A 12,193-nucleotide genomic window follows, 5' to 3' on the forward strand; every position below is an offset into this window, starting at 1 on the left:
GCCTCATTGCAAGGCGAACTCTCTATCCCCTGAGAAAACTCGGTGTAGTTGGATCATTATAACTTAAATTGCAATCACTGTAATCTAAAATATAGAAAGTAATTTAGGCTCTTCAGTGACAGAGCCCGAATGACCTGCTGTTTGAGGCAGACTTCTGATTCTTAATTCCCAATGACAATATTCTGTTTCCGAAGTTTCGAAGCTCTAAAGGCATTAGGAAGCGAGATATCCGTGAATTCACATATGAAGCTTAGTGGCTTTATTCCAACAAAAACTGACCGTGTCGATTCATTCAAAAATATATTGTCTTGTTCTCCTAACCCTGACTCAATTAAATCTTCATTGAAAAATGTGAGTATATACACCTAATCTTAGTACTTAATAGTGAAATATTTTGTGGAAATTAACAGTGAAATATTTCTTAGGAAGCTTTCAAAATATTAAAAACCGGAGCTGAAAGCCTAAACTGTTTTACCATGTAATATATTATAGACACTCTTGTTAAAAATTTTGCTGAATTACCTATAAGTTACCTCTCTCAAGATCACATTTATGTTGATAATATTCCCCGCAGATGGGGCGCTTTGCTCTGTGTGGTATTAATTAGTTCAGATTTACATCATATTTTCCCGTAGAGAACATTCGTGTAATAATTTGATTCATGCATGGCATAAAGAATGGAGATTCACTCATCTAGCACTGCAAGTCACACACGAAAAAATAATTGTACCCCTAGATCATCGTGTTTTACAAATGGCGTGTATGACACTGGTTATCGAAGTAATGCATTTGTGGCACGTAAATCATAGAGAGTTGAAATGACATTGTCGAAACAATACATATTTGGCACATAAATCATAGAGAGTAGAAATGACATTATCAGAACAATAGATATTTGGCATATAAGTCATAGAGAATAGAAATGAAATTGTCGGAACAATATATATTTGTGGCACGTAAATCATAGAGGGTAGAAATGACATTGTCGAAACAATATATATTTGGCATATAAATCATAGAGAGTAGAAATGACATTGTCGAAACAACACATAAGTGGCATGGAGAGTAGATATGCCATCTATATTATCGAAACAAGGAGTAGAAAGTTTTCTTATTAAAGAAGAATGTTCCTATGAGAATCGGGACATTAGAGAAGAGTGTCTCGAGGAATGGGGGTCACACAAGGTAGTGAAAACCGCAAACTAAAGAGGAAAAACGAAACAGGTATCCTTAAAATGACGTCAGGTATTAGGGAAAGCCCGCGGGTTGAAAAATGCACACGGGACTCAGTGACCGTGGATGCTTAGTTTTTAGATGACGAGGTTTCTTTGGATTAAGATGACATAGCATCCCATCCCTTTTTCGGAATATTTTGTGATTTCTTTTAATTTTTTTTTTTAACTTGATTTTTTTTAAGGAAAAAGGTAAGTTTTCAAATATTACTTGTTTTTGTTAAATTTTTATTAACAAAAATTACGAACGTAAAAATTTTTGTGAATGCTTAGTTCTTTATACACGATCGAGTTGTTTAGTTCTAACTGTACTATACTGATTAGATACTTTGTTGCTAAACATGCATTGGATTGACTCGTCAATTACTTTTTGTACTTTCTGCAGCTCATAAAATTATTATAATAATCATGGAAATGTTAATAAGAATATAACTATAGTTAATGCAATACGTATTGTTGAAGCCATTTAAGGAACTAGATCAAAAAACCTTAAAATAAAAATTTCAGAAGCTACGTTTCAACGCTTTTGTCGCATCTTAACGGTAAAACGTAGGGCACATCACTTTTATAAAACGTTCGAGGTGATTTTCGGCACTCATAGAAGTTTATTACGAGGGAAGTTTATTATTTTATTTTGGGTGTTAATAAAATAAAATTATTTTCAACTTTATTTTTATTTATTGTTTCCTGAATTACTTTGTGTTTGTTGGTTTGTTTATATCGAAAAATGGTTCAAATTTTGGCTGTTCTTTTGTCGGTAATATCGTAATAAATTCTGCTTGCGGTAGAATTTATCGCGAGTAAATAAGCTTGTGTTGACATCCAGCTCAGAACTCAAATAAAATTTGATTGTACTAGCTAGTCGGAAAGCTGCATCTGAATAATGCTTGATACGCACTTCACCTAAAAAATAAATATTTTCAACATAACAATCTTGTTTTGTGGGGACTTAATTTTAGACTGTGTCAACCATCATCTATCAAAAGGTACCTCGTGATGGAATCGAGTTAACATGTCTTATATACTAGTGATTCGGTATTTAATATTCATAGTGGTAGTTACGCCACAGTTTATTACAGCAATATGCTGGTTCGTATAGGTAGAAAATCATTGAAACTCTCGTTTCTTGTAGCATATGTTATTTATTATTTTTTTCAAAACAATTATTGAAACTCAAATCAGGTTAAGAAATCTTGGGTATCTGTACGTGGAATATCAACGGCACACACAACCTCTACTACAGTTTAAATAATCGCACTAACTCTTCTTCGTATAATCTAGAGAAGATAATAAAATTTGTGCACTTTTTTAGGGTTACATAGAGTAAATTGGACACCAATCCTTCGCATGAAAACATTACTAACTTTATCGCAGTTACAAATTTTCAGAGAGATTACTTTTGGCTTTAATGATAAACTATAGATGTGTCACAAAATGTTCTGCTATAGGTTGTAACTTACAGAAATATTTAAAAGGATGGAATTTATTAAAGATACTATTATTAAAGATAGTTTTATTAGCTTTAGCGCAAACCTTAGTCTCTAAGATGAGCTAAACGGAAAGTTCCATTGGATTCAAATATGGCGAATAAGAAATAAAATAACCATTCTTTTGTCGTAAGAAAGTCTATCAATGAGTATTGGAAGGTTCATTTCTGGTTTTCAAAGAACTTTTGTTACCCAAGTCAAAAGTCTTAGTGGTCCCATCAAAAAATTTTGATGGTTAAAGTATGGTTTTAGTGCGATTCATGATGGTCACCATCATCCAATATTTTCCATCACGTGTTCACGGTTTTTGATATGCCAACAAATGCTACTTTAATACTATGATCGTTAACCATCAAAAGAAGTTTGACTCCCATGGACCAACAATCCGTGATGGTTCCAACTGTACAGTTCCATGATGGTTTAATGGGAATTTTTTTTGGTTCTCAGGAATATACCACCAGAACAATTTGGGTTGTTTATGTTGGATCATCATAAATCAGTCCAAATTCCTACATTGGGATGGTGGTTGTTCATGATCGTTCCAATATTTGATTTCTAAGATACTATGGTGGAAATTCGTGATGGTTCAACATGAACAAACCGTCAAAACAAGTTGCTATTCTTATGTAGGACCATCATAAATCAGTCCGAATTCCTACATTGAGGTGATGGCTACTTATGCGGGTTACCATCAAAATTATGTTGGTATGTTGGATAATCATCAAAAATTTTAACTTGGGTATCAAGGAAGTATAACATTTTCCAAAATAAGTTGCGATAAGAATATTTGGTTTTAAAGTTTGCCCAAGTATAAAATATTTAGTCACCCTGGAGAATTATATTTTAATATTATGTTTATTATTAATATTGATGGGAAATAAAATAACTATTCTTATGTCTTAAGAAAGTCCGATGGACCAAGGTTCTTTTCTGGTTTTCAAAACCTTTCAGCTCTGTTGGAAGGTTCATTTCTGGTTTTCAAAGCCTTTCAGCTCTGTTGGAAGGTTCATTTCTGGTTTTCACAACCTTTCAGCTCTGTTGGAAGGTTCAATTCTGGTTTTCAAAACTTTTCAGCTCTGTTGGAAGGTTCATTTCTGGTTTTCAAAACCTTTCAGCTCTGTTGGAAGGTTCATTTCTGGTTTTCAAAACTTTTCAGCTCTGTTGGAAGGTTCATTTCTGGTTTTCAAAGTACTTTTGTGATCAAGGAAGTATAACATCTTCCAAAATGAGTTGCGATAAAAATATATTTGGTTTTGAACTTAGTCCAATTTATTTTTAGTCACCCTGGAGAATTATATTTTAATAATAATAATTTATTATTAATATTGGCCTGATTATTTTCGAATTGATATTTATTTCATGTCTCTTTCCAGAAATGGATAACATACCACCTTGGAGAGAAGCAGCCAGTGTCATTATAGTGGTGAGAGCTTCTCTGCAAGAACTCGTTGGAAATAACTTAGCCAACATGATGCACAGAGCTCGCTCATCCAATCGCCAAGCAGTCAGCAAGAACCACTGTGACTACCGCCTTCTAATGGTCAAACGCAGTAGCCTCAGTTCTTTTATGGCCAACGCCTACGTTTTTCCAGGTGGAATGGCCGAAATAAGTGACTACTCACCCAAATGGTACGACGTATTTCAGGCACATGGTGTTAGTAGGGACTCCATACGAGAGTTCAGTGAGAAAGTGAACGGTCCTCGGCCATGCATGATCACGGAGTCACTGACATTGACCACGGCGAATGTGAAACCTGAGCAAGATCCATTGCCATCTGACGTGGCACTACGAATAGCGGCCATCCGCGAGACTTTTGAGGAGACGGGTGTGTTGCTGATGACACGTCCAAAACATTCGAAAATCTCCTCGCTGCATTGGTACGAGGATATAGACCTTGTAGCTTGGCAGGAGAAAATTAGGAAGGATCCCATTGCATTTACTGACTTCTGTCTGGAAGCGAATGTTTGTCCGGATATATGGTCCCTCCACGAGTGGTGGGACTGGTTGACTCCCACATCTGTGGGACACAGGAGGTACGATACAATGTTCTACGTATGCTGTCTAGAAAAACAACCTGACGTCGTCTTAGATCACAGTGAAGTCATAACACTGAAGGTAACATTTCAAGCATTTACTATTCTCAAAGTACTGCCCTGAATGTATAATTTTTATTTTCCTTGTTAAATATTGTTTTCATTATGACCTACGTAACACAAAATGACAGACTGATTAAAGTAAAAAAAAAAGAAAAAAAAGATAATTTTACTGATTATTGTGAGGTGAAGGTATATAAATGCGTGTTCGTTTGAACATCATAACCAATGGATTATAAAATAACTTTTAATAATTAATTCAAACATAGCATCATAACCAATCGATTATAAAATAACTTTCAATAATTAATTCAAACATAACAGGTTACAAAAAATACTGAGATACTTAGAACGGAAGACCGTTTTTGTAGACATCTCGATCAGAACTGTACAGAACAACAGCTGATGAGAAGTGGAAGTTATAGTAGTGGTTACAAGGTAGACGTTATTACATGCGCTATTAGCGCTACCTCTTAACATGTACTGGAAGGATGAATCACTACAATTCACAACTACTATTAAAATACAATGAAATCACAGAATAGTTCTATTTGTCAATGAAATTCAGTGTCTGATTTCTATTTTTTTTTTTTTTTACTTTTCATTAAAATATTTAAAAAGAGTTTAATACTAGAAGCTACTTATATAATGATGGTACAGATACTTTAGAGCAAGTACGCGTCTTAGATTAATTTATACAAACACGGCAACTGATAAGTAAAAATCATTTTCTAATATGTATGAAGAACAATTTTAAAATTACATGATCTTTTTTCCCCTGGTGACGGCGGTACATGCTACTTAAATGCTTAAACCGGAGGCTTTCAAAGAAAATCATCAAAATTAAAATTCATCAAATTTAAAAATTCTTCAACGGAACATCCTGAATTTTTTTTATTGTATTGTATTAGCACAGATTTGGTTTCGCATTATGAGTTTCCATTATGAGTTCTATTGAAACTATGAGTTATTATGAATGATGAATTTATAATGAATTTATTCGCATTATGATTATATAAATTATGAATTTATTCGCATTATGTTTGTATAAATTAGGAATTTATTCGCATTATGAGTTCTATTGAAATAATTTTAAAAATTAAACTTTTTGATCCGTTATCATTGCCATATCATCCCCAAACCTACTTTCTGAATTCGTATTTAACTTTTAGCTTACGGCTGGTACAACATGTGGACCACATGTGATGATGCAACATGGAACACCGCAAGCAAAGGGTTAATTTTCGGTTACTATATTAATATATATTTCCGTTAAACTTGTTCCGAAAAATAGATATTGAGTTTGAGTGTGGGAAAGTTGATTACCAGCATCGTTTTATAATTCAAAATAGTCATTTTGTATTCATAATTTTAATTTATATTAATTTAGCACAGTTTTACATAAAATATATTATTAAAAGCAACTATAACATATTTACTGTTTAATATTTACATTTAAATATTTGTTGTTTCCTGTTAATAGTTGTAAAACGGCAACAAAATTTTTTTGTCATACAATGTTGCTTAAGAAGGTGATATTATAGATTTATCGCGAATTATAATAAAGAAATTCCACTTTTAGTTTTAGACTAATAACTTTGAATAATAATAGCAAACGAAGACGTAATAATAGTAAAGAATAATGTTAAGAAGGGATGATAAATAAAGGTAAACACCGTTAAATAATGAAGTAGTTTATAATTACTTTCAAAAACTTTTATTGATTTTATGCTGATTACAATTAAAGATATTTGTATCGTTTTGCTAATTAAGGATTTTATCAGATGATTTTTCTAACCAGGGCGAATCCACCGACAAGAATCCATCAGAAACTATTTTAGACCATTATCTTTTTATGTTAAAAAGCATTTTCAATGCGCTTTAAGAAGTTTTTATTTATTTATTTTTTTCAGTACATTTTTAGATACGCATTCTTTGCTAAATACTAATTTTGTTCGAAACAAGTGAGCGAATATTCGGGAGATTCGAATGTTCTTACGCTTCACTTCCCCAGAAAGAGACGTCAACTGTCACTAATGGAGACGGAAATAGTACAGTTGTGACACCATCCGAAATGTGGTGCTGACATTTATACTCGCCTTACCTTTAGAATAAGAGTTTAAAGTAAATGAATTATTCAAACTGTAATCGGATTTTGATATGTTTAACCTCCTTCAATGATTAAGATATATTTATAGATTTGAGATTTTTTTAAAAAAGAAAAGAAAGACAAGAGCGTATTTATCTCAAAAACTTTTTTACATTTATTCCAGAAGTTCTTTCTAATTTATGATATAAACTAAGATGCGCATATAGCGCAATTTAATCCATTGATGCGAAGGCAATCGCAAATCTAATCATTGCTGAAATGAAACTTAAAAATCTCTTTCGGTTAAAGAGCCGTTTCGTTGCTAAATTAATCATTGCTAAAGGGCAAAGGCGAAACTAATCATTTCTGAAATCAAACAGTTTAATTATCGAAATGGTATTTTATTCAATTGTTAAATTAATCATTGCTGAGGTGCAAAGGCAAAACTAATCATTGCTGGAACCAAACGGCTCTTTAATCGAGGGAGACTTTTATTCTACTGCTAAATTAATCATTGCTGCAAAAAAGAATAAGAAAAAAACTCACAAATCAAGATGGCATTTTGTATAACTGTAAAACTAATCATTTCTGAAATCAAACAGTTTAATTATCGAAATGGTATTTTATTCAATTGTTAAATTAATCATTGCTGAAGTGCAAAGGCGAAACTAATCATTGCTGAAATCAAACGGTTTAAATATCGGCACGGTATTTTATTCAATTGCTAAATTAATCATTGCTGAAGTGCAAAGGCAAAACTAATCATTGCTGGAACCAAACGGCCCTTTAATCGAGGGAGACTTTTATTCTACTGCTAAATTAATCATTGCTGCAAAAAAGAATAAGAAAAAAACTCACAAATCAAGATGGCATTTTGTATAACTGTAAAACTAATCATTTCTGAAATCAAACAGTTTAATTATCGAAATGGTATTTTATTCAATTGTTAAATTAATCATTGCTGAAGTGCAAAGGCGAAACTAATCATTGCTGAAATCAAACGGTTTAAATATCGGCACGGTATTTTATTCAATTGCTAAATTAATCATTGCTGAAGTGCAAAGGCAAAACTAATCATTGCTGGAACCAAACGGCCCTTTAATCCAAAGAGACTTTTATTCAATTGCTAAATTAATCATTGCTGAAGTGCAGAAGCATAACTAATCATTGCAGAAATCAAACGGTTTAATTATCGACACGGTATTTATTCAATTGCTAAATTAATCCCTGCTGAAGTGCAAAGGTGAAACTAATCATTGCTGAAATCAAACCGTTTAATTATCGACATGGTATTTATTCAGTTGCTAAATTAATCATTGCTGAAGTGCAAAGGCAAAACTAATCATTGCTGGAACCAAACGGCCCTTTAATCGAGAGAGACTTTTATTCAATTGCTAAATTAATCATTGCTGAAGTGCAAAAGCATGACTAATCTTTGCTGAAATCAAACGGTTTAATTATCGACACGGTATTTATGCAATTGCTGAATTAATCCCTGCTGAAGTGCAAAAGCATGACTAATCATTGTTGAAATCAAACGGTTTAATTATCGACATGGTATTTATTCAGTTGCTAAATTAATCATTGCTGAAGTGCAAAGGCAAAACTAATCATTGCTGGAACCAAACGGCCCTTTAATCGAGAGAGACTTTTATTCAATTGCTAAATTAATCATTGCTGAAGTGCAAAAGCATGACTAATCTTTGCTGAAATCAAACGGTTTAATTATCGACACGGTATTTATGCAATTGCTGAATTAATCCCTGCTGAAGTGCAAAGGTGAAACTAATCATTGTTGAAATCAAACGGTTTAATTATCGACATGGTATTTATTCAGTTGCTAAATTAATCATTGCTGAAGTGCAAAGGCAAAACTAATCATTGCTGGAACCAAACGGCCCTTTAATCGAGAGAGACTTTTATTCAATTGCTAAATTAATCATTGCTGAAGTGCAAAAGCATGACTAATCTTTGCTGAAATCAAACGGTTTAATTATCGACACGGTATTTATGCAATTGCTGAATTAATCCCTGCTGAAGTGCAAAGGTGAAACTAATCATTGTTGAAATCAAACGGTTTAATTATCGACATGGTATTTATTCAGTTGCTAAATTAATCATTGCTGAAGTGCAAAGGTGAAACTAATCATTGCTGGAACCCAAACGGCTATTTAATCGAGAGAAAGTTTTATTCTATTGCTAAATTAATCATCGCTGAAGTGCAAAAGCATAACTAATCATTGCTGAAATCAAACGGTTTAGTTTTCGACATGGTACTCTATTCAATTATTAAATTAATCATTGCTGAAGTGCAAAGGCGAAAATAATCATTGCTAAAATCAAACGGTTTAATTATCGACACGGTATTTATTCAATTGCTAAATTAATCATTGCTGAAATCAAACGGTTTAATTATCGACATGGTATTTATTCAGTTGCTAAATTAATCACTGTTGAAGTGCAAAGGCAAAATCATTGCTGGAACCAAACGGCCCTTTAATCGAGAGAGACTTTTATTCAATTGTTAAATTAATCATTGCTGAAGTGCAAAAGCATAACTAATCATTGCTGAAATCTAACGGTTTAATTATCGACATGGTATTCTATTCAATTATTAAATTAATCATTGCTGAAAGTGCAAAGGCGAAACTAATCATTGCTGAAATCAAAATTTTTATTATCGATATGGTATTTATTCAATTGTTAAATTAATCATTGCTATAGTGCAAAGGCAAAACTAACAATTGCTGGAACCAAACGGCTCTTTAATCGAGAGAGACTTTTATTCAATTGTTAAATCAATCATTGGATTATGGGCTAAAGTCCCTTTGCCGCCAGGCTAACCGTGGGAGTTCCTTGTGGTCCGCCTCGCCGTGTAACGCAAATGCGGGTTAGTTCCATCGAAAAGTCCTGCACGAAGGCAAATTTCTCCCAATACTTGATCCAAGAGTTCCCTTGTCTTTAGGATTGAGTTCAAAATTACAAGGCTACGGAAACATTAGTAGTCGTAAATTCAAAATTGGATCAGTTGTTCAACGACGATTATAAAATTATAAAATATTAATCCATAGCGATTACTAAAAATTCATGCCTTACTTGTTAAAAGAATAAAATAAAATATGAATTTATTTGTCACAGCAAGAAATTGTTTTCAACTAATTCTAATACATAATAATAATTTTAATTAATAAATAATTAAATTATCATATTTCATACTTTTCTCGTTTGCTATTTGTAATTGTATGCAGTGCCCAGGCAATGTGATATATGTTTAATCATTTGCTCTTTTCGGTAATGTGTACAATGCCGAATTTCCAACTTCGGTAATGTATAAATACGGACAGTTAATATAAAAAGCATACATTATAATAAATTAAATTTTTGGATAATCACGTGCGGAAAAAAAATTATAGATTTTTTCCCCTTTTTTGAACTTAAATTTGATAACTAATTAGAATCTTAAACTCATACAGAAGTACCTATTAATAAGAATGCCGAGTTGCATGAAAAGATAATTTGACAGTTCCATGGATGATTTGTTGACAAAGATCAACTAGATGGTGAAATACAGCCATTGGGCAACAGCTCTGCCTATTTCATTTTCTGACAATCAAAACAGAAAATCTTCTGACAATCTTTCCTTTGTTTCCTACGAAGATCCGCGAGGCCTAAAGACACAGTTTCATTTTGGTGCGTAGATAAATATCGTCAACGGCTATTCAAATCATCTGAAGTTCTGAACTTAAAGCGATAGACAAGATCATCAATCGAATTAAGCGTTCGTGATTTTGTACAAAAGAGATTCGGAACGTAAACTCATTCTTGTTTAGCTTTCTGGGATATGTCAATCATTCACAATTCTCTGCTTGCATCTACTCTAAATAAAGTAATTAATTTAAAGGTCATTGGATTTTTTCAGTCAATTACTTCCTCTTCAATTCTTAAATGCCGGTATTTCAATAGTGAGGTGACAAATGCATTTTTTTTTTCTTCTAGTTTTGATGTAACAGGTTTACCACAAATGAATAGAGGGTTTTAAATGTTTAGAAACTTTAAAACATATTACAATAACAGTCTAATCTAGTCTCTGTAATCCGGATTTACACTAGAAAGACTGAAACTTAGTATATACCTATATTGCCCAAAAGCAGTCAAAATGACTGCATTGTGGAAAAATAACTACATTTGAAAAATTCTCGCCTCTTTTATTTATTTAATTTTTCTAAATAATTTAAGATATTTTCGTTTCTTTTGAATGTTTCTTTTTTCCATCAAATGCTAACAGCCAAAGAAAAAATAAAACTTTATCTATTTATAGAATTTCATGTATATATTAATGTGTCAACAAACCATCAAAATACTACTTATCGAAATAGTGCAACTTATCAAAAAAAAAAATCTTATTTCATCTTACCCATGAAATAGACATTGTAATTAAAATAAGAATAGACATAACAATTAAGCTGTTAATGGAATAAAAAATTAACACTGTGGTAATTATACATAAAATAATGACAGCTTGAGTGTTAAACTAAAAAATTCGACGAAGAAAAACGAATAAAAATTCAGAACGACAGAAGTAAAAACTGTAAAAATAGCATTTTAGTGATAAAAGAAGTACTTAATATTTGCAATGGATAGAGCCACAGATTGCCCACCAACTGCTGACTCCTTTATAACTTCTCTCAACCATGTCCACATATTTGTAGTTTTACCTTATCAAAAGGTTTCTAATGCTTTACAAATGCATTCTTTAAATTTTTGAAGAGTTTCCGACCGTGGTGATCCATAATCAATGTTTTTGGATTTGAGGGTTGCAAGGAACTTACTATTAATCACTTAGCCTCACCAAGATCCCAATTGGCCACCAAGATTGCAGGTAGAAAATATGGTGATATCACTAGATTACGTAAATGTTACCATTGTTGTTGTTGACGTATGCCATTTTAGGCAGAGGGGGTGCGATTTTTCTTGTTTTCCAGTGGTGCCATCTATGGCCAAGAATTCGACTTCTGCCACACCCGTTTATAGGGCGTGACCCATTCATTCATCCACAGATCGTAATTTTGACCTGAATCAGAGTACGATCAATCTCCAATTCAGTACCCCCAGAGGTATTGATTTGTTATGGGAACATGGAGGACTTTGAGACTCGACAGATTTAATGTGCATCAGTCACCATTTACAACACGGGGTGTCTTCGGCCGGCAGGGATCGAACCCACGACCTCTTGGACATGGGCCCAGTGCCCTACCAACCAGACTATCCCGGCCATAAAAAATATTACCTTT

At 32.8% G+C, this 12,193-nt stretch overlaps 1 protein-coding gene across 3 annotated transcripts in view; it reads left to right on the forward strand.

The window, feature by feature from the left end:
* LOC107444205 (acyl-coenzyme A diphosphatase NUDT19) overlaps positions 1-12,193 on the forward strand; it is a 49,301-nt gene that overhangs the window by 26,176 nt on the left and 10,932 nt on the right. For 2 of the 3 annotated variants that reach the window (XM_043052840.3, XM_043052841.3), the window contains exon 2: positions 4,093-4,835. In XM_043052840.3, coding sequence (XP_042908774.1) covers positions 4,093-4,835 — 743 coding nt within the window. Of the gene's footprint in view, positions 1-1,141; positions 1,425-4,092; positions 4,836-12,193 lie in introns of those variants that run through there. The other variant, XM_087168677.1, reaches the window with a different exon arrangement.

The sequence above is a fragment of the Parasteatoda tepidariorum genome, chromosome 1, assembly GCF_982258835.1.
Source record: "Parasteatoda tepidariorum strain Cologne lab strain chromosome 1, Ptep-v5.0, whole genome shotgun sequence".
Lineage (NCBI taxonomy): Eukaryota > Metazoa > Arthropoda > Arachnida > Araneae > Theridiidae > Parasteatoda > Parasteatoda tepidariorum.